Genomic DNA, 25,775 nt, shown 5'->3' with positions numbered 1-25,775 from the left:
GAATGAGCTAGATTCGTGTGAAGAGGGAACAGATACATCACACCTCCAGAGAAGACGGTCTCTCTCACTCTCTCTCACACACACAGCAAATTCTTTCCCGACTCCTGCCTGAACGCCGGTCCAAAAAAAGGCAAGAGTTCTTCTTCAAACACGGAGTCCAGCTGGTAAATAAAGTTTATCCAAAACCTAGGAAAAGGAGTGGGAGAAAGATCACGTGATGTACAAATCCGTCCAAAACCAGGATGGAGAACACGACTGATTTTTTTTTATTGTTCTTGCTGTATACTGGTTTCTAATTGGCTGTCAAGTTATTACATCATAACACGCATTAAAATTAGATTCAGTAAAAAAAATTTCGATCAAGTTTCCTGCTTTTGTAAACATTAAAACACGCAAACACGACATAACGTAAATGAACTACAACCACACTACGTTCCTGTTTTTTTTTTAACACCGTACCAGGATAAAGCTCGTACACATCCGATTGTTTCCCCGTTTCATGGCTAATTTCACGGCACTGATTAGTTTGTTTGCAAAACAAAATGGCCGCCAGTGACTCGGCGTTAAAGAGAAACAGAAATAAACAGTATGAAGGCAAAAAAGCAAGACGTCGTACAGTTTAACGCCACACTTCACCGTAAACAGCTGATTCTTACGAGGAAAAAAATCCAACAAAAAATGAAGACGATAAACTGAAAGCCGAAACACATTTATATCTCCGTTAACCACGGGGTAACACAATGGACGAGGAGTTAAACAGCTATTAATAAATCTACATTGGGAGTATTATTAATTTATTTTAGAAGTACAATGATTCAGAAATAATAAATTAAAAGTTAAATGAATCTAAAATCTCAGCTTCAATACTCAAAACACACAAAGGCACCTATTTTCATTTCAACAATTCAGAAAAGCTCTTGAATATTATAACTTGATTGTTTGAATAATTTAAAAACTCGCTGGTTGGTTAAATGTGTTATTTTTTATTAATATAATTAAATTATGCAAAATCGTAACTCAGAAGACGTTATATTAATCAAAACAAAGGCAAATTTATAAAAATGTATGAATTTTTTACTAAATAGTTCACAGATCAGCATTTTATTGAATTTTTTGTGCTAAACAAAACGTATATTTACATGAAACATTTCACCTCACTAAAAAAAACAAAAACAGATTTTCCATTAAAATTACGCAAAGACATATTTCCTAAAGTGTTCTAAACTAGAAATATTCAATAGAATTAAGTTAGTATTAAAGATTAAGTTTACAACTGTAGCATTTTTAAAAAATTCTTAATTTTTTTTTACATTTAATTAATTTAAATTTGAAAAAATTTATTTAAGATGTAAAAATCATAATGGTTTAAGAGTTTTTTTTTTTAATCAAACAAATTAGGAACATGAATTAGTATTAAAGAACATTTCATTTAATAGATTCTAAACAGCAAAACAATTCTATCAAAATGATTTTACTGAAAGGTTTTTATGAATTTGAAAGGATGGCATAACGTTAGCCAAGAAAAATAATCAAATTATTATATTTTTATAATACAAGATTAATATTCTATACTGTAATATTACAATCAAAATTGCAAAGCTGCAACTGAAATGATGCAGAAATGATTAAACCATGGTTGTAAATCAGGTTTAGTGTCAGAATGTACAGACTTCAAGCTGTTTGCGATGAACAACTCGGACGAAAGCAGCTGAAATAGTTCGACACGACGAACGCTTCAAGCGGTTTCCCCAAATTCAACTGAAAATGAAACTTATAATGATTTCTCCAGTCTCAAAATTATTCACCCCCCTGAACAGAATCCCTCACACCAGCACAGATATGCAGAACAGGTGTTTTCTCGAGCACACCTGATACAACTGATCAAGGGCTTCATTACTTACACCAGGTGCGCTTGAGCTGGAACACATGAAACACCTGAACTGGATTGGGGCAGAAATTATATGAAATACCTGGACGGGGCAGAAAAGGGAAACGATCGACAGCTGCAAGTGTGTGGAAGATGAGATGGAGTCAGTGAAGTATCAGGGAATCCCAGGAGAAAACCTCATGCCGTCTGTGAGGAAGCTGAAGCTCGGGCGTCATCGGACCTTCCACCAGGACAACGATCCCAAGCGTACCTCAAATTCCACCAAGGCTGGGTTACAGAAGAAGTTCTGGAAGATTCTACAGGGCCGTCACAGTCACCTGACTTGAACCCCGTAGAGAATCTCTGGTGGGATGTGAAGAAGGCGGCTGCAGCACAAACCCGAGAACATTACTGAACTGGAGGCCGCTGCTCATGAGGAACGGGAGAAGATTCCTCAGGAACGCTGCAGAAGATCTGCATCTCGTCTACAGCAGGTCAGAACAGTAAAAGGAGCTCTACTGAGTACTAAAGACGCTCATCATGAAGGGGGTGAATAATTCTGAAACTGGAGAAGTCATTATAAGTTTCATTTTCAGTTGAATTTGGGGAAAACACTTGAAGCATTCGTCGTGTCGAACTATTTCAATCACTTTTGTTTGATTTGTTCATCGCAAACAGCTGAAAGTCTGTAAAGTTAGACAATAAACCTCATTTGCACTGGGGGTGAATAATTTTTATTGCGACTGTATTTCAATGAAATATAATTTGCATATTTAAATAAGCACCTGTATTGTCAGTGTCACAACCGCAATTTCAGCCAAACTCCGAACGATTCAGTTTTCAGACACTAAACGCTGCTAATGAACGACTCGAGGGAAAGAATTTAACGTTTTAACGTCATTTCAGTGTTTAATTCTTTAAAAAATAAAAATCCTCAGGACTCTGACTGGCTGTAACTCCACTGCAGCGCACAGGCTAAAAATAAAACCGAGATATAACCGAACGCTCGCTAACCCATATGCAACACACAGGAAACCTATTCCTGACTGTGTGCGTGTGAGTGTACGGGTGTATACGGGGTGTGTGTACGGTGTGGAGGAGCCGGAGTGAAGCCCAGGCACCTACACGTTCAGCTCAGCGAGTGACGCATTCTTTACATTCCTGTGCATCTACACACGGAGCCGTCATTACCATTTGTAGACATATACACAGCTGAGGAGATTACAGAGCACTGCTACACACACACACTATACGCACACACACTATACACCACTCGCACACCATTTATTTACCCTGCCAGGACCCAAGGTTTCCCAGCAGAACATTGCCCAGAGCATCACACCGCCTCCTTCTTTCCCAGAGAGCATCCAGGTAAGCCACACACGCTGTCCCGTGTTAAAGTCACTCACATCCTTACACTCCAACACGTCAACTTACAGAACCGACTGTTCACTTGCTGCTTAATATCTCCCAGACCTCAACAGGTGCCACGGTAACGAGACAGTCAATGTTATTCACTTCACCGGTCAGTGGTCTTAATGTTATGGCTGATCGGTCTACAGGGTGGGTGTTAGAGTTTTGAGAAGAGGTGCTGTGGTGTCGTTTGTTCTGCGCAGAGCCGCACATTCATGCAGATGAACATTAGAATGGTCCAGGTGAGCTAGTCCGGTACAAATTCAGCACATTTAGAAAAAAAAAAAAGTCAGTCAATGAGTGAATCAGTGAATCATTCGGTCAGAAAATCATTCGGTCAGAGAGTCAGTGAATCAGTCAGTGAATTATTCAGTCAGAGAGTCAGTGAATCAGTCAGTGAATTATTCAGTCAGAGAGTCAGTGAATCAGTCAGTGAATTATTCAGTCAGAGAGTCAGTGAATCAGTCAGTCAGTCTATAGCACACACACACACTCCATATACAATCTATAGCACACTAACACACACACACACACTCCATATAGAATGTATAGCACACTAACACACACACACTCCATATACAATCTATAGCACACTAACACACACACACTCCATATACAATCTATAGCACACTAACACACACACACTCCATATAGAATCTATAGCACACTAACACACACACACTCCATATACAATCTATAGCACACTAACACACACACACACTCCATATAGAATCTATAGCACACTAACACACACACACTCCATATACAATCTATAGCACACTAACACACACACACACTCCACATACAATCTATAGCACACTAACACACACACACTCCATATACAATCTATAGCACACTAACACACACACACTCCATATACAATCTATAGCACACTAACACACACACACACTCCACATACAATCTATAGCACACTAACACACACACACTCCATATACAATCTATAGCACACTAACACACACACACACTCCATATACAATCTATAGCACACTAACACACACACACACACACTCCATATACAATCTATAGCACACTAACACACACACACTCCACATACAATCTATAGCACACTAACACACACACACTCCATATACAATCTATAGCACACTAACACACACACACACACTCCATACAGAATCTATAGCACACTAACACACACACACTCCATGTAGAATCTATAACACACTAACACACACACACACTCCATATACAATCTATAGCACACTAACACACACACACTCCATATAGAATCTATAGCACACTAACACACACACTCCATATACAATCTATAGCACACTAACACACACACACTCCATATAGAATCTATAGCACACTAACACACACACTCCATATAGAATCTATAGCACACTAACACACACACACTCCATATAGAATCTATAGCACACTAACACACTCCATATACAATCTATAACACACTAACACACACACACTCCATATAGAATCTAACACACACAAACCCCATATAGAATCTATATCACACACACACACACACTCCATATACAAACTATATCACACACACACCCCATATAGAATCTATATCACACACACACACACCATATAGAATCTATATCACACACACACACCCATATAGAATCTATATCACACACACACACACACACCCCATATACAAACTATATCACACACACCCCATATACAAACTATATCACACACACACACACCCCATATAGAATCTATATCACACACACACACACCCCATATAGAATCTATATCACACACACACCCCATATACAAACTATATCACACACACACACCCCATATAGAATCTATATCACACACACACCCCATATAGAATCTATATCACACACACACACACCCCATATAGAATCTATATCACACACACCCCATATACAAACTATATCACACACACACCCCATATAGAATCTATATCACACACACCCCATATACAAACTATATCACACACACACACACCCCATATACAAACTATATCACACACACCCCATATACAAACTATATCACACACACACACCTAATATAGAACCTATATCACACACACACACCCATATAGAATCTATATCACACACACACCCCATATAGAATCTATATCACACACACACACACCCCATATACAAACTATATCACACACACACACACACACCCCATATACAAACTATATCACACACACCCCATATAGAATCTAACACACACACCCCATATAGAATCTAACACACACACCCCATATAGAATCTATATCACACACACACTCCATGTAGAATCTATAGCACACTAACACACACTCCATATAGAATCTATAACACACTAACACACACACACACTCCATATAGAATCTATAGCACACTAACACACACTCCATATAGAATCTATAGCACACACACAAACCCCATATAGAATCTATATCACACACACACACACACACTCCATATAGAATCTAGATCACACACACACACCCCATATAGAATCTAGATCACACACACACACCCCATATAGAATCTAGATCACACACACACACCCCATATACAAACTATATCACACACACACACCCCATATACAAACTATATCACACACACACACACCCCATATAGAATCTATATCACACACACACACCCCATATAGAATCTATATCACACACACCCCCCATATACAAACTATATCACACACACACACACACACCTAATATAGAACCTATATCACACACACACACACCCCATATAGAATCTATATCACACACACACACCCCATATAGAATCTATATCACACACACCCCCCATATACAAACTATATCACACACACACACACACACCTAATATAGAACCTATATCACACACACACACACCCCATATAGAATCTATATCACACACACACCCCATATAGAATCTATATCACACACACACACCATATAGAATCTATATCACACACACACACCATATAGAATCTATATCACACACACACCCCATATACAAACTATATCACACACACACACCCCATATAGAATCTATATCACACACACACACCCCATATAGAATCTATATCACACACACACCCCATATACAAACTATATCACACACACACACACACCCCATATACAAACTATATCACACACACACACACACCCCATATACAAACTATATCACACACACACACCCCATATAGAATCTATATCACACACACACACCTAATATAGAACCTATATCACACACACACCCACCCCATATAGAATCTATATCACACACACACCTAATATAGAACCTATATCACACACACACCCACCCCATATAGAATCTATATCACACACACACACACACACACACCCCATATACAAACTATATCACACACACACACCTAATATAGAACCTATATCACACACACACACACCCCATATAGAACCTATATCACACACACACCCCATATAGAATCTATATCACACACACACCCCATATAGAATCTATATCACACACACACACCCCATATAGAATCTATATCACACACACACACCCCATATAGAATCTATATCACACACACCCCATATAGAATCTATATCACACACACCCCATATAGAATCTATATCACACACACACACACCCCATATAGAATCTATATCACACACACACACACCCCATATAGAATCTATATCACACACACCCCATATAGAATCTATATCACACACACACCCCATATAGAATCTATATCACACACACACCCCATATAGAATCTAACACACACACACACACCCCATATAGAATCTAACACACACACACACACCCCATATAGAATCTAACACACACACACACCCCATATAGAATCTAGATCACACACACACACCCCATATACAAACTATATCACACACACACACCCCATATACAAACTATATCACACACACACACACCCCATATAGAATCTATATCACACACACACACCCCATATAGAATCTATATCACACACACCCCCCATATACAAACTATATCACACACACACACACACACACCTAATATAGAACCTATATCACACACACACACACCCCATATAGAATCTATATCACACACACACACCCCATATAGAATCTATATCACACACACCCCCCATATACAAACTATATCACACACACACACCTAATATAGAACCTATATCACACACACACACACCCCATATAGAATCTATATCACACACACACCCCATATAGAATCTATATCACACACACACACCATATAGAATCTATATCACACACACACACCATATAGAATCTATATCACACACACACCCCATATACAAACTATATCACACACACACACCCCATATAGAATCTATATCACACACACACACCCCATATAGAATCTATATCACACACACACCCCATATACAAACTATATCACACACACACACACACCCCATATACAAACTATATCACACACACACACACACCCCATATACAAACTATATCACACACACACACCCCATATAGAATCTATATCACACACACACACCTAATATAGAACCTATATCACACACACACCCACCCCATATAGAATCTATATCACACACACACACCTAATATAGAACCTATATCACACACACACCCACCCCATATAGAATCTATATCACACACACACACACACACACACCCCATATACAAACTATATCACACACACACACCTAATATAGAACCTATATCACACACACACACACCCCATATAGAACCTATATCACACACACACCCCATATAGAATCTATATCACACACACACCCCATATAGAATCTATATCACACACACACACCCCATATAGAATCTATATCACACACACACACCCCATATAGAATCTATATCACACACACCCCATATAGAATCTATATCACACACACACCCCATATAGAATCTATATCACACACACACACCCCATATAGAATCTATATCACACACACACACCCCATATAGAATCTATATCACACACACCCCATATAGAATCTATATCACACACACCCCATATAGAATCTATATCACACACACACACACCCCATATAGAATCTATATCACACACACACACACCCCATATAGAATCTATATCACACACACCCCATATAGAATCTATATCACACACACACCCCATATAGAATCTATATCACACACACACCCCATATAGAATCTAACACACACACACCCCATATAGAATCTAACACACACACACACACCCCATATAGAATCTAACACACACACACACACACCCCATATAGAATCTATACCACACACACACACCCCATATAGAATCTATATCACACACACACCCCATATAGAATCTATATCACACACACACCCCATATAGAATCTAACACACACACACCCCATATAGAATCTAACACACACACACCCCATATAGAATCTATTTCACACACACCCCATATAGAATCTATATCTCACACACCCCATATAGAATCTATATCACACACACCCCATATAGAATCTATATCACACACACCCCCCATATAGAATCTATATCACACACACACACCCCATATAGAATCTATATCACACACACACCCCATATACAAACTATATCACACACACACACACCCCATATACAAACTATATCACACACACACACACACCCCATATACAAACTATATCACACACACACACCCCATATAGAATCTATATCACACACACACACCTAATATAGAACCTATATCACACACACACCCACCCCATATAGAATCTATATCACACACACACACACCTAATATAGAACCTATATCACACACACACCCACCCCATATAGAATCTATATCACACACACACACACACACACCCCATATACAAACTATATCACACACACATACCTAATATAGAACCTATATCACACACACACACACCCCATATAGAATCTATATCACACACACACCCCATATAGAATCTATATCACACACACACACCCCATATAGAATCTATATCACACACACACACCCCATATAGAATCTATATCACACACACACACCCCATATAGAATCTATATCACACACACACCCCATATACAAACTATATCACACACACACACCCCATATAGAATCTATATCACACACACACACCCCATATAGAATCTATATCACACACACACCCCATATACAAACTATATCACACACACACACACACCCCATATACAAACTATATCACACACACACACACACCCCATATACAAACTATATCACACACACACACCCCATATAGAATCTATATCACACACACACACCTAATATAGAACCTATATCACACACACACCCACCCCATATAGAATCTATATCACACACACACACCTAATATAGAACCTATATCACACACACACCCACCCCATATAGAATCTATATCACACACACACACACACACACCCCATATACAAACTATAATCACACACACACACCTAATATAGAACCTATATCACACACACACACACCCCATATACAAACTATATCACACACACACACCTAATATAGAACCTATATCACACACACACACACCCCATATAGAATCTATATCACACACACACCCCATATAGAATCTATATCACACACACACCCCATATAGAATCTATATCACACACACACACCCCATATAGAATCTATATCACACACACACACACCCCATATAGAATCTATATCACACACACACACACCCCATATAGAATCTATATCACACACACCCCATATAGAATCTATATCACACACACACCCCATATAGAATCTATATCACACACACACCCCATATAGAATCTAACACACACACACCCCATATAGAATCTAACACACACACACACACCCCATATAGAATCTAACACACACACACACACCCCATATAGAATCTATACCACACACACACACCCCATATAGAATCTATATCACACACACACCCCATATAGAATCTATATCACACACACACCCCATATAGAATCTAACACACACACACCCCATATAGAATCTAACACACACACACCCCATATAGAATCTATTTCACACACACCCCATATAGAATCTATATCTCACACACCCCATATAGAATCTATATCACACACACCCCATATAGAATCTATATCACACACACCCCCCATATAGAATCTATATCACACACACACACCCCATATACAAACTATATCACACACACACCCCATATACAAACTATATCACACACACACACACCCCATATACAAACTATATCACACACACACACACACCCCATATACAAACTATATCACACACACACACCTAATATAGAACCTATATCACACACACACCCACCCCATATAGAATCTATATCACACACACACACCTAATATAGAACCTATATCACACACACACCCACCCCATATAGAATCTATATCACACACACACACACACACACCCCATATACAAACTATATCACACACACACACCTAATATAGAACCTATATCACACACACACACACCCCATATAGAATCTATATCACACACACACCCCATATAGAATCTATATCACACACACACCCCATATAGAATCTATATCACACACACACACCCCATATAGAATCTATATCACACACACACACCCCATATAGAATCTATATCACACACACCCCATATAGAATCTATATCACACACACCCCATATAGAATCTATATCACACACACACCCCATATAGAATCTATATCACACACACCCCATATAGAATCTATATCACACACACACCCCATATAGAATCTATATCACACACACACCCCATATAGAATCTATATCACACACACACCCCATATAGAATCTAACACACACACACCCCATATAGAATCTAACACACACACACCCCATATAGAATCTATTTCACACACACCCCATATAGAATCTATATCACACACACACACCCCATATAGAATCTATATCACACACACACACCCCATATAGAATCTATATCACACACACCCCATATAGAATCTATATCACACACACCCCATATAGAATCTATATCACACACACACCCCATATAGAATCTATATCACACACACACACCCCATATAGAATCTATATCACACACACACCCCATATAGAATCTATATCACACACACACCCCATATAGAATCTATATCACACACACACCCCATATAGAATCTCTCACACACACCTCCATATAGAATCTATATCACACACACACACCCCATATAGAATCTATATCACACACACACACACCCCCATATAGAATCTATATCACACACACACCCCATATAGAATCTATATCACACACACACCCCATATACAAACTATATCACACACACACACCCCATATACAAACTATATCACACACACACCCCATATAGAATCTATATCACACACACACCCCATATACAAACTATATCACACACACACCCCATATAGAATCTATATCACACACACACACCCCATATAGAATCTATATCACACACACACACAAACCCCATATAGAATCTATATCACACACACACCCCATATACAAACTATATCACACACACCCCATATACAAACTATATCACACACACACACCCCATATACAAACTATATCACACACACACACACACCCCATATAGAATCTATATCACACACACACCCCATATACAAACTATATCACACACACACCCCATATACAAACTATATCACACACACACCCCATATACAAACTATATCACACACACACACCCCATATAGAATCTATATCACACACACACCCCATATACAAACTATATCACACACACACACACACCCCATATAGAATCTATATCACACACACACCCCATATACAAACTATATCACACACACACCCCATATACAAACTATATCACACACACACCCCATATACAAACTATATCACACACACACACCCCATATAGAATCTATATCACACACACACCCCATATACAAACTATATCACACACACACCCCATATAGAATCTATATCACACACACACACCCCATATAGAATCTATATCACACACACACACACCCCATATAGAATCTATATCACACACACACACCCCATATAGAATCTATATCACACACACACCCCATATACAAACTATATCACACACACACCCCCCATATACAAACTATATCACACACACACACACCCCATATACAAACTATATCACACACACACCCTCATATAGAATCTATATCACACACACACCCCATATAGAATCTATATCACACACACACACACACCCCATATAGAATCTATATCACACACACACACACACCCCATATAGAATCTATATCACACACACACACACACCCCATATAGAATCTATATCACACACACACACACCCCATATAGAATCTATATCACACACACACCCCATATACAAACTATATCACACACACACCCCATATAGAATCTATATCACACACACCCCATATAGAATCTATATCACACACACACCATATAGAATCTATATCACACACACACCATATAGAATCTATATCACACACACACACACCCCATATACAAACTATATCACACACACCCCATATAGAATCTATATCACACACACACACACCCCATATACAAACTATAATCACACACACCCCATATAGAATCTATATCACACACACACACACCCCATACAGAATATTACACACACACACACACACACTCCATATAGAATCTATATCACTAGAGCTGCACAATTAATTGAACATTGATCTTGATAAGGATTTTGACGGCCCGCGATTACGTGAACATGATGGACTGCGATACTGATATCGTTTAAAGTTTGTCCTCCGCTCAGAGAAAACATCACTGCAGATCAAATCACACGCTTCCTACACTTACAGCCAATCACCATGCAGTGGCGCAGGGACAACGTCATTGTGTACGCCAAAACTGAGTCGTCATCGCGCTGCCAGCTTCGCCGAGAGCTCCAGCACTTGAGCGAGGGGAAATCATGACACTAACATGTCACTAAACCTGACTACAGACGCTGTCAGGGACATTAAACATCACGCCAAACAGGAAAAGTCTGTGCAGATAAACTGGTTCAGGTGTGCAGTGCACAATTCCCCAAAAACGTGGATGAAGATTCATCCACAGAGTAAATCCGTATTCTGGAGAATGTTTTAAATAAAGTTTGGAGAGGTTGTGGGAAGCTCGGTGACGGAGACGTTGAAGTGGAGTGACCGTGGTGTAGAGCGTTTATAGCGTACGGTTAGATGTTTATTTCTGGAGATTGTATTCAGGCTTCAAACTTCATAAACGTTGTTGATTTGTGAAAATGATCTTGATGGACAGAACGTGTTAGTGTTGTACACTGGTGTTGATCACAGATTATTTTTTGCAATAATCCAAAAGTCTACGTGAAAATCCGACTGGGTTTTTGTGGAGGGAACCGGTGTGGTGCGAACTTCCGGGTTGCGGTACACCGTGACGTCGTCCCTGCACCGCTGTATTGGGAGATTTGTCTGCGTCTCTGCTCCTGTAAACACTGTTACTGACTTTTCTGCATTCGCCCGAATTGTTTTCATTTAGTTACACTTCGTATCATTTTATTGATATTTCGCTTCTACGAGGCGATGCACTTTAAGGATCAGTCTAATCTGATGTAAAGATTTGTACACAAGCAGGAGTGTAGCGCGACATGGAGGTGAAAGCAGCGGTCTGTTTATTTAAATGTGGAAGTGCAATAAAAATATGTTGTCACTAAAATCAATCAATAATCATGCGACCCTACCCCACACACTCCACCAACACACACTCCTCCACCGCCCCGGCACACGCTCCTCCTCCACCATCACCCCAACACGCGCTCCTCCTCCACCACCACCCCAAAACGTGCTCCTCCACCCCAACACGCGCTCCTCCACCACCCCGACCACCCCGGCACGCGCTCCTCCACCCAAACACATGCTCCTCCACCCCAACACGTGCTCCTCCACCCCAACACGCGCTCCTCCACCACCCCGACCACCCCGGCACGCGCTCCTCCACCCCAACACGCTCCTCCTCCACCACCACCACCCCCCCACCAAACGCTCCTCCACCCCAACACGCTCCTCCTCCACCACCACCACCCCCCCAACACGCGCTCCTCCACCTCGGCATGCGCTCCACCTCCACCCCAAAACGTGCTCCTCCACCCCAACACGTGCTCCTCCACCCTCACCACCCCAACACGCGCTCCTCCCTCACCACCCCAACACGCGCTCCTCCTCCTCCTCCACCCCAACACGCGCTCCTCCTCCTCCTCCACCCCAACACGCGCTCCTCCTCCTCCTCCACCCCAACACGCGCTCCTCCTCCTCCTCCACCCCAACACGCGCTCCTCCTCCTCTTCCACCCCAACACGCGCTCCTCCTCCTCCTCCACCCCAACACGCGCTCCTCCTCCTCCTCCACCCCAACACGCGCTCCTCCCTCACCACCCCAACACGCGCTCCACCCTCACCACCCCAACACGCGCTCCACCCTCACCACCCCAACACGCGCTCCTCCCTCACCACCCCAACACGCGCTCCACCCTCACCACCCCAACACGCGCTCCACCCTCACCACCCCAACACGCGCTCCTCCCTCACCACCCCAACACGCGCTCCTCCCTCACCACCCCAACACGCGCTCCACCCTCACCACCCCAACACGCGCTCCTCCCTCACCACCCCAACACGCGCTCCTCCCTCACCACCCCAACACGCGCTCCACCCTCACCACCCCAACACGCGCTCCACCCTCACCACCCCAACACGCGCTCCTCCCTCACCACCCCAACACGCGCTCCTCCTCCTCCTCCACCCCAACACACGCTCCTCCCTCACCACCCCAACACGCGCTCCTCCTCCTCCTCCACCCCAACACACACACACAATCATGTGTTAATAAGCTGAAGTAAGGAGGTAATATATGTAGTTATGTTACACAGTAATGTTAATGTATGAAATGAATAAACACCGGTCTACAGAAACACCCACGAATCTGCTGAATCAGGAACAAACCCTGTACTGAGTGAAGTGTGTAAAGTGTCACTCACTCACTCACTCACTCCTCCACCCCGAGTCTCTTCCTGTCTCTGCACTGCTAATATTAGCTAAATAACTCCACAAATAGGCCAGCTGCTGATGAGGGAGAGAGAGGGAGAGAGAGAGGGAGAGAGAGAGAGAGAGAGAGAGAGAGAGAGGGAGAGAGACTGATAGAGTCACATCACAAATTACTATTTAGTTCATTAAAAAGTGAACACTTCTTTAAACCGAGGCCTGTTTCAGTGCCTGTATATGTACACATATATACGTGTGTGTGTGTGTGTGTGTGTGTGTGTAAGCGTGTGTGTTTACAGACTCCAGGCTAAGCTAACCGAGCTAGCTGTGTTTTTCCCTCTAACACTGGACAGGAATGAGGTGATGATTAGGTGTGGTGCAGGAAAACACAGCCGGTTATAAGAGAAAGAGACAGAGGAAGTGAGGAGTGTAAATATATAAATACAGGTCTAAACATAAACATAAACACAAACATAAACATAAAGCAGGGAGAGACCTGGTGCAGAGCGGTTAGCCCGTCCACATTAGCGTAGTTGATGTCGGCTCCGCGCTCCAGCAGCCGCAGCACCTCCTCGGTGTCTCCGCTCGAGCAGGCGGCCAGGAACACGGCGCCCTCGTCGAACTTCACCTTCGTCTTCTTCTTCTTCAGTACCGGCGGCTCGAGGTCCGTCTCCGAACCCAGCCATCGCTTCAACTGCTCGTTCCGCTTCTGCTTGGCGTCCGCCATATCTTCATTCCCCCAAGAGTTTTTTTTCCCTGCCCTGCTTTATAATCTCTCTCTCTCTCCCTCTCTCTCTCTCAGTACTTTATACCGCCACTAAACGCACAACAGCGTCCCCCTCAAATTCTCGCGATATCTCCCTACAAACAACCCTCAAACTACCCTACATTCTCCGACATCTCGCGAGATTATGCCAAACGTCCTCATCGTCATCGTTCATCCAGACCCGTTTAACGCACACACACAATCTCGCGAGATCACATATAGAAACTGCAGTATAACTTTTTTTTAAAATGTATATTCTCGCGAGATTACAGTAGCAAACACCAAGACGGTAATCCTTCCCCGGTCCGGATCTGCAGTATGACGTAATCATCAACAACAACTGCCATTAAAGATGGGGGGGGTTATTCATAAAATATGTAAATATAAATATAAATAACCGTAAAATGTTTATATTGATCTATTTTAGGAACAGTCCCTATCCCTAACTTGGGAATTATTGTGCAATCACAGAGATTATTCGTAGATCTTGCATCAGATCACAACTGAGAATGATATAAATGAATAAATAGAATTTAACAAAGATTATCTTTTTATATTAAATATACAGCATATAAAAGTTCGTTTTATAGTTAGTATATATATATATATATATATATATATATATATATATATATATATATATATATATATATATATATATATAATGCTATCACTTATTATTTAATTTTAATGTATTGTATTTGACTAGAATATTTTCAGTTGTTAATATTTGGAATAAAATTAATGGAATGGGATTAAAAATTGAATTTTCTATTAATTCTATGTGAATTTATATATATATATATATATATATATATATATATATATATATATATATATATATATATATATATATATATATAGGTTAACATAACATGAATGTGTGACATATAAAAATATGTACATATAATTATGTGTATATCAAATTATATAATCTATTCTATATAAAAAAAATCATATAGTATGCAAAATTTCATATTATGTAATACATACTTGTAATACATACTTCTGTTCTACTGATCATTTTTTAAATGATAAAATGTTGTTTGAGGATATTTTTAGTTTATTTATATTTTTTATGTTTTTTGTATGTTCATGTGCATTTAATAATAGTTATTTTGCTTGTAGTTTCTCATTTGCAAGACGCTTTGGATAAAAGCGTCTGCTAAATGAATAAATGTAAATGTAGTTTTATTATTATTACTACTACTACTACTACTACTACTACTAATAATAATAATAATAATAATAATATATTAGTGTATGCACAGTTTAATAGTACAATTATTAATATAATTATCAATCTAAATTAAGTAAACAAACAAACACCATTTTTATTTTTTTATTATATCAATTTAATATCTCTACATTAATTATATATCATACAATAATTATATATAGTAAACGCCATCACTCTGTGCCCTGTGTATATTATGTAATACATGACAAAAAAATGTATGCAATATAATACATACTTATAACATATAATTCTGTTTAATTTATCATTTTTAAAATGATAAAATACTTGTTTAGGATCTTTTAAAATAATTATTAATATAATTATAAATCTATATTGGTAAACAAACAATTGTCATTTTAATTGTTTTATTGTTCTATAATGATTTAATTATGTATCATACAATAATTATATATATAGTAACCTCTATCACTCTGTGCATTGTGTACAGCAGGGGCGTCCAATCTTATCGGGAAAGGGCCGGTGTGGGTGCAGGTTTTCATTCCAACAGAGCAGGAGCCACACCTGAGTCCGCCTGTTTAATCAGTTGAATTTGGCTTTCAGTAGACTCGGGTGTGGCTTCTGCCTGGTTGGACTGAAAACCTGCACCCACACCGGCCCCGTCCGGATAAGACTGGACGCCCCTGGTGTATAGTATATAAAAACCTTATAAAAAGTATAATTTATTCATTTTGTATTCAGCAGTTACATTATACAGATATTGCAATCTATTCTATATTTAATATTTAATTATAAGAAATAAAAAGTATACATTATATATGTCATTACCGGGCACGTCGGTGGTGATTGTAGGATTTTTCTCAGTAAAGTCAGGATGATACGATCTCTTACAGGTCTGTATGGAAGTCAGACACTCGTTCAGTTTCATTTCCACTGTGCTCATTTAATTCACCACCGATTAGCTTATAGTCACGCCAGGTCTGTCCGTTACCTGCTGTAAGCCCCGCCCACACACTGAAGCATGATGGGACAGGTGTACATGGGTTCACCAATCATTTTCCTCCATTACATTTGTTCATGTTTCCGAGTTTGATCTTCTCACTCATTCAGTTAAACACACCGTATGAGATTTCTCTCACAGACCAAAATGTATATTTTCTTGTTTGTTTTTTTTTTTTTTTCTATTTCTGTCCTTTTCGTTAAAGCTTCTGTTGCGGTTCTGCACAGCTGGGTGGTCTCCCGTCCTGGTGAGTGTGTTTTGGCGTGTTGTTCTTGGCTCCAAATCAACGGTGTGTGTACAAGAGAGAGTTGTTTTTTTTCCATCAGCTGTCTGTAGCAGCTCGAACGTTTTACAGAAACAAGTGGGTTCTTGTTTCCATCAGGATTGGTTATATTGATGATTACGGGGATGAAGACATGACCGGCTGTGGATTTTAAAAATAAAAAGCAGAGTTCTGTAAAATACAGAATTAAACTGCGACAGTGAACATAAATGTTCCCAACGTTACCAAGCGCTCATCTGGATGTGTAGCTAATATAATGTTGAGACAGTTAAGTTCATAAATATATTGTATACAGCCCCCTGAGTGGCGATGTGAGGGGTCCAAGCACTCTTTACAATTAGAGCCCCAAGTGTTACAGGCAGAAAATATTTTCTGGAGTCTTTTATGCCCATGAAAAACAAGCTGGAACACACTAACACACATATTTCAACATTAATAACCTGCGTTTTCAGCGTTAGCTCCCCCAGCGGCTAGTCCTCGCCATGTTACATAGAACACTGAAGATAAAAATAGCTCAATATTCACAATAATTCAATTTGAAGTCTTCTGAAAGCTGACAGGTTTGGTGATGTCCATGTTCGATTCATTTACAAATGAGGACAATGATGCAGAACACCGAATTTGAGCTCAGTCAGACTTACCGTTCCTAAGAAACAAAGATCTGTTTCTAAGCTCCGCCTCCTATGGATGACCACACCCCAACCTGAGCAGACATCCTCAGAATATTATCCTAAACATCATATAAACATTTTTGTGCAAATTCATGCAACGATTCTCAAGTTATCGCTGTTTGAGTGAGTTAAGCTCTGGATTGATTGGCATGTGGCGGCCATATTGTTTATAGCATTTTTGTTAATTATTGAAGTTTAGACTCTTGAATAGTTTGAAACCAATTCTATAAAGACAGGACAAAAATCCTAGGAATATTTCGTAAAAGTAGGCTTAGCATATTATGCAAATTAACTTAGATTTAAGTGGGCGGAGCTAAATAATCCAAAAGGCAACTTTTTATGCCTTGAGCTTAAAGTGTAATTCTCCGTTATCTCATCATGTCCAGATTCAGCTGCTTGTGCTCATTTACACTATATCTAATCCAATCAAACTAAATCAAATGCTAATCGCTAATTAGCCCAGTAGCTAGCAACTTACAAATACCTTATGACAGTTAGCACACCAGATATTATGTCAGATACATTACAGCTATGTAAGTCGATAAGCATAAAGTTATGAACTCTTTGAACTTGTTTATGGATAAAACTACATACTATAAAACACTCACATTTAAGGCTAGCATTTGGAACACAGCCTTTGAAATCAAATGAGCCTCCTGTTTTTTCCAACTTGACCAATTTATGAAAATATACTTCTTATAAACACTCGGGTTGCTAATTAGCATGCTAGTTTTTCATCACAATGTGTCTTTCTTATACGCTTTTTCCTCATATGGAATTTTAACAATCAAAAATAACCCAAGTAGCATAATAAACAGTTTTATCCCAACAAAGCTAATCTATTCGGCTAATCAACAACAACTAGACATGAGTGTGATTTCAGTATGAGTCTCAAATTACTTTGTTATTTTCTCATTGATTTATTTAAACCGGTAAGAATATATCATCGCCATGACAACAGCCATCTGTTTCTCACTGAGATTAGCTAAGTTAGCAAGCTACCCATCTTAGCATGCAGGATTCATGGCTAAAAGTTCATCGCATTTTTATTCTCTGAAATGTGATTGGTTCTATTAGTGACATCACAGTCTGAGCTCACAGATAGCCCCACCCCCAAATATGACTTTTTATACAGAAATACAGAAAGAAGTCTGTTTTTAAATGGGAAAAATGTAACTTTAGCAGGTGTTAAGACTCAAAAAGAGACGTTTTTGAAGGTTATTTTAGCATGTCTTGGCTTTTTAATCATTACTTAATCATCACATTTTTCTCAAATTGGACAGAAACTCATTATCAGTTGTTCCGCTCGTCTGACGGTGTACTATCAGCACGCATCTGGTACAAATAACAGTTCACAGCTCGCTAACGCTAATGTGTGCTGTGATTACAGGCTTTTGAGCAAACCTTGACAGGAAGATGAGTGGGGGAAAAAATCACAGACGTAAACTGTAACACACGATTAACAACCTGACGTCAAAGAGGCTGAGAACGAACGAGAAGTCCACTTTTTCCCCTTTGTTTTGTAAAGTAGTTGGAGTGTGAAAAGGCGACTTTACATAAATAAAATGAAGAATCTTCCTCATCTCCATGCTGGACGTTTTCATTGCTGATGGATTTGCACCGAAGTCCATCCGTCAGGACGAGTGAGAGCGCTTACACTAATGGATTTCAGCACACTCAGCACATGAATCAGCTCCTGGCAACCGTGTGTGTGTGTGTGTGCGTGTGTGTGTGTGTGTGTGTGTGTGTGTGTGTGTGTTAGTAGGAGTATGATGGTAAATGATTGTTTTCTGGATCAGCCAAAATCAAAACATACACACAGGGCCGGATTAGTCAGATTTCTCAGATATGACGCATCTAGACTGACCGTATAAAAGACGTTATACACAATTCCTGCGTTCCAGCTCTGTTCCAGTACACATGTGACTTTCTAGTAGGTTCTATCTCCTGTAGGCCGACTATCATGCTAATAAGCTAACCTTTCTAACTTGCTAGCAGAGTCAATTTTAGCCGCTCAATACAGTATTTCAAATATTTTCAAAACCTTTCAACTCAAACGCAGAATAGTTTACGTACAGTGTACTTCTGTGTGTATAAAATTATAGAAAACAACGAATTATACATGGTTCTCATCAGAAAACTCAAAAGGTCTCACGTAATATAAGCATTAAAAGGTTCTCAGATATTGTAAAGCACATGTAACATGCACTATATCAACTAAAGCTGAATGCCAGATTATCACTTATGACTTCTTTTTTATCATTATACATTACCCTAGCTAGGATTGTTATGGTTGAACGTTACAATAACTGGGATTTTAATCGTTGTAAGTTACACTAACTACAACCCCGATTCCAAAAAAAGTTGGGACGCTGTGTAAGACGTAAATAAAAACAGAATGCAATGATTCGCGAATCTCATCAACCCTCGTAAATCATACATCTCACGTGTATGTTATTCAGAATAGAACATAGGAAACATATCGAATGTTTAAGCTGAGGAAGTGTAACGTTTTAAGCAAAAAAAAAAAAGGTAATTTTGAATTCAATGGCCGCAACACGTCTGAAAAAAGTTGGGACGGGGGCAACAAAAGGCTGTAAATGTAAGTGTTAGTAAAAAGAAACAGCTGGAGGAACATTTTGCAACTAATTAGTTTGACTGGCGACAGGTCAGTAAGATGATAGGGTATAAAAAGTATCTTAGAGAGGTGGAGTCTGAGAAGTAAAGATGGGATGGAACCTGGATGGAATCAGATGTTGCTCTAAAACCAGTATGTACCTTTCAGCACTGATGGGGCCTTTCCAGATGTGCAAGCTGCCCATTCCATAGACCCTAATGCACCCCATAGCTTCAGAGATGCAGGCTTCTGAACTGAGCGCTGATAAAAAGCCGGCCGGTCCCTCTCCTCTTTAGTCCTCTTTAGGTTACAGGACGCAGAATCCATGGTTTCTTTTTTATTGTCGAAATTTACATTAACTAGGATTTTATTAATTAACGTTCACTAATGAGGATGTTTATTAAATGGGACCTAGTTTCATTGTACTTGTGCAATGACAATAAAGATATTCTTTTCTATTCTATTTGTATTGTTTAAAGTTACACTCACTAGGATTTTTATTGTTGATACTTACAGTAATAATGAAATTTACATAACATAATCATAACAAAATAGAGAGCATTGTCTTGTTGAAACATCCATCTTCTCCCTACAGTCAGTTTATAGGATAAAACTTTTCTCTATTAAGTCTCGGTACATTGCTCCATTCATGTTTCCTTCAATGACGTGTAGTGCCCCAGTACTGTCTGCAGAGAAGCAGCCCCAAATCACCGTGCCTCTATCTGCATGCCTCCATCACCGTGCCTCCATCACCGTGCCTCCATCACCGTGCCTCCATCATCGTGCCTCCATCACCGTGCCTCCATCTGCATGCTTCCATCACCGTGCCTCCATCACCGTGCCTCCATCACCGTGCCTCCATCTGCATGCTTCCATCACGATGCCTTCATCACCGTGCCTCCATCAGCATGCTTCCATCACCGTGCCTCCATCACCGTGCCTCCTTCTGCGTGCCTCCATCAGCGTGCCTCCATCACCGTGCCTCCATCACCGTGCCTCCATCACCATGCCTCCATCACCGTGCCTCCATCTGCATGCCTCCATCACCGTGCCTCGATCACTGTGCCTCCATCTGCATGCTTCCATCACCATGCCTTCATCACCATGCCTCCATCACCGTGCCTCCATCTGTATGCTTCCATCACCATGCCTCCATCACCGTGCCTCCATCTGCATGCCTCCATCACCATGCCTCCATCACCATGCCTCCATCACCATGCCTCCATCAGCATGCTTCCATCACCGTGCCTCCATCACCGTGCCTCCATCACCGTGCCTCCATCACCATGCCTCCATCACCATGCCTCCATCTGCATGCCTCCATCACCGTGCCTCCATCACCGTGCCTCCATCACCGTGCCTCCATCACCGTGCCTCCATCTGCATGCCTCCATCACCGTGCCTCCATCACCGTGCCTCCATCACCGTGCCTCCATCACCGTGCCTCCATCAGCATGGCTCCATCACCGTGCCTCCATCTGCATGCCTCCATCAGCATGGCTCCATCACCGTGCCTCCATCACCATGCCTCCATCACCATGCCTCCATCTGCATGCCTCCATCAGCATGCCTCCATCTGCATGCCTCCATCACCATGCCTCCATCTGCATGCCTCCATCACCGTGCCTCCATCTGCATGCCTCCATCACCGTGCCTCCATCTGCATGCCTCCATCACCATGCCTCCATCTGCATGCCTCCATCACCGTGCCTCCATCTGCATGCCTCCATCACCGTGCCTCCATCACCGTGCCTCCATCTGCATGCTTCACTGTTGGTATGGGGGTATGCACAACCCTTCTTTCTCCACACAGGACGAGCTGAGTGTCACCTGAGCTGCGAGTGGGATGTAGGAACAGAGATGATTGTGAGCAGTTCATTGTTTATTGTTCTCTGTGTAACTGTTGTTCCTGCTGCTTTCAGGTCATCCTGCAACTCACTGAGTGACCGCTAGTTGTCCTGACTGGGCTGTTTAAGGTCTTTGCTATGACTCCGTAGCTTTCTCCACTCGACTGCTGTTTAATAACGTAGTCTCTGAGCTCCTTAACCTTCACCGTGATTACTACTCGTGTGAAATCTTCCCAACCAATAACAGCGTCTTTTCTAGAACTCAGTTTGATTTTTTAAATCATTTGTGCCAAAATACGTTTTCCCCTATCCGTTTTGTAATTATAAGAGGCGTATCAATTGATTGATATATCTTTGTTTATGCTTATGAATACGCACCTTCTTGGTCCTATTTATAAGTACAAAGTCAAAAGACATTGTGTGTGAAAATGTGAAGTGCATATGCACTAGAAGAATACTAAATAACAAAAACAAAAGTGTCTGAATATTTATTTCCCCTCACTGGAGAAAACCACAGGCTGGAACATGTAGTTAACATTTAGGACACATTAGTTACTGGAGTTGCCGAACAAACAAATTTGCATTAATTAACTAAGACTTTTTCCCCATCATCCAAATCATACATTCAGCCAGGTACGGGTTGATCGGTGCTGCATATAATAAAGATTCAGTTAAGCACTGCTGAACACATACAACACATACAACACATACAGCAAACCTCCAAGTGGTACAGACAATAAAATGGAATGAAATCATATTTCTAAAAATGAAATAAACAGATCATATATAACAAGACAACAACAATCTGCTTGCTACTATTCTGTCATTATTAAAGGCCGAGGTGAGAGGTCTCTTTTCATCCCAGTGTGGCCTCTTCTCTCCTCTCACACTGCCGGATAATTCCCTCGTTTCCTCAACAACCACCGCTTCACTGTTTGTCTAATAGCATCTCCCTTCCTCTCTCTCGCTCTCTCTCTCTCTCTCACTATCTCACACATTTTCCACTTCCAACTCTATCTTTCCTGTAAATGTTTGGGCAGATCTCCTTACAAATTTGTGGGCAGGATTTACAACATTGCGAGTGTAGTATAGTGTTTTCAGAGTAGCTCTGATCTTTATCTTAAAGGATAGCAATGAAAATGTCACGTGGATATCGCTACTCTTCCAATAAACTCAGTGGAAACTTAGCTGTGCGTTAAAGACGCTGCATGTGGACATATATTGAGTTACAGAAAGACAGCCTTAATACCTACAGTAAAGAAATCTTACAAATATTTGTAAAATAAAAAAAATAATAATAATGTAAAAAAATAATTATACATACTAATATTTTTAATATTTACACGCTCGCTGCTTGAATGACAAATTCTACATTCACATCCTTAAACTACAGGTCTTGCCTAGAGAAAGAAGGTATATGTCTTTGTAAGTTAATATTTTACAGTCACTGTCAATAATAATAATACATTCATAGTCCTGTCAGTAATAAACAGTCAATAATAAATAACTAAATAGGATTATTTTCAACAATATACTGTAAATAAAATAAATGATTAATGATGCCCAGTTTTTTAACAAACTTCTAGGTATAATTTTACTGATACAAAAATTCCAGTCATTATAACCTTTAATAATCAATCCTTTATAGTGTAACTTTCAATAATAAATGTAGATATAAAACTTAGTAAAAATACGTAGCCTTTAGCGATTCCAAACAGTAAACTTTAAATGATAGATACTGTCAAAACAAATGTAACTCTAAAAGTAACAGTTTATTAAGTTTCATTCTGTGGTTAAGCATTTTATTTATTGTTACAGTCAGCGTTACAAAAATCTAATGAGTATTACTTTAAATAAAAATTTAAAAAAAGAAAATTCTTGTAACTTTTAATAATAGAAAGATCTGTAAGTTGAATTTACACAATTTGACAAAAAAAAATCTAGATAATGTAACTTATAATGATTTTTAAAAAATTCTAGTTAGTTTTTATTTTCAATAAAATATTTTACTTTGTGTAACTTTCATGACTGAAATTGTTGTTGTTGTTGTTGTTTTTAAATAACAAACTTTCAATGAT

At 39.9% G+C, this 25,775-nt stretch overlaps 2 protein-coding genes across 12 annotated transcripts in view; one reads left to right on the top strand and one right to left on the bottom strand.

The window, feature by feature from the left end:
* The window catches only part of ppp1r12a (protein phosphatase 1, regulatory subunit 12A), a 64,903-nt gene extending 48,765 nt beyond the window's left edge, over positions 1–16,138 (bottom strand). For 8 of the 11 annotated variants that reach the window (XR_006984171.2, XR_006984172.2, XM_017493749.3 and 5 more), the window contains exon 1: positions 15,812–16,137. Coding sequence is in view for 6 of the 11 variants with exons in the window: in XM_017493749.3 (XP_017349238.1) it covers positions 15,812–16,042 (231 nt within the window). In the remaining 5 variants the exon portion in view is untranslated. Of the gene's footprint in view, positions 1–15,811 lie in introns of all 11 variants that reach the window. The other 3 variants (XR_006984168.2, XR_006984169.2, XR_006984170.2) reach the window with 1 other exon arrangement.
* Positions 16,139–22,576: 6,438 nt separating this feature from the next.
* LOC128635381 (putative proline-rich protein 21) lies at positions 22,577–23,796 on the top strand. The gene is made up of 2 exons (XM_053688128.1): positions 22,577–23,626; positions 23,773–23,796. Exons 1-2 carry the CDS (start codon positions 22,577–22,579, stop codon positions 23,794–23,796), a joined length of 1,074 nt encoding a protein of 357 aa, XP_053544103.1.
* Positions 23,797–25,775: the final 1,979 nt, after the last annotated feature.

The sequence above is a fragment of the Ictalurus punctatus genome, chromosome 19 (genome assembly GCF_001660625.3).
Source record: "Ictalurus punctatus breed USDA103 chromosome 19, Coco_2.0, whole genome shotgun sequence".
Lineage (NCBI taxonomy): Eukaryota > Metazoa > Chordata > Actinopteri > Siluriformes > Ictaluridae > Ictalurus > Ictalurus punctatus.
The sequence above is the reverse complement of the archived record's forward strand: the minus strand, read 5'-3'. Positions and strand labels throughout refer to the sequence as shown.

What these genes read in the sequence shown, in the direction of transcription:
- LOC128635381 (XM_053688128.1), top strand. Translation starts at nt 22,577, where the DNA reads ATGCCTCCATCACCGTGCCTCCATCACCGTGCCTCCATCACCGTGCCT. An exon ending in ATCTGCATGCTTCACTGTTG is followed by an intron (nt 23,627 to 23,772) that starts GTATGGGGGTAT and finishes TGCTGCTTTCAG; the next exon opens with GTCATCCTGCAACTCACTGA.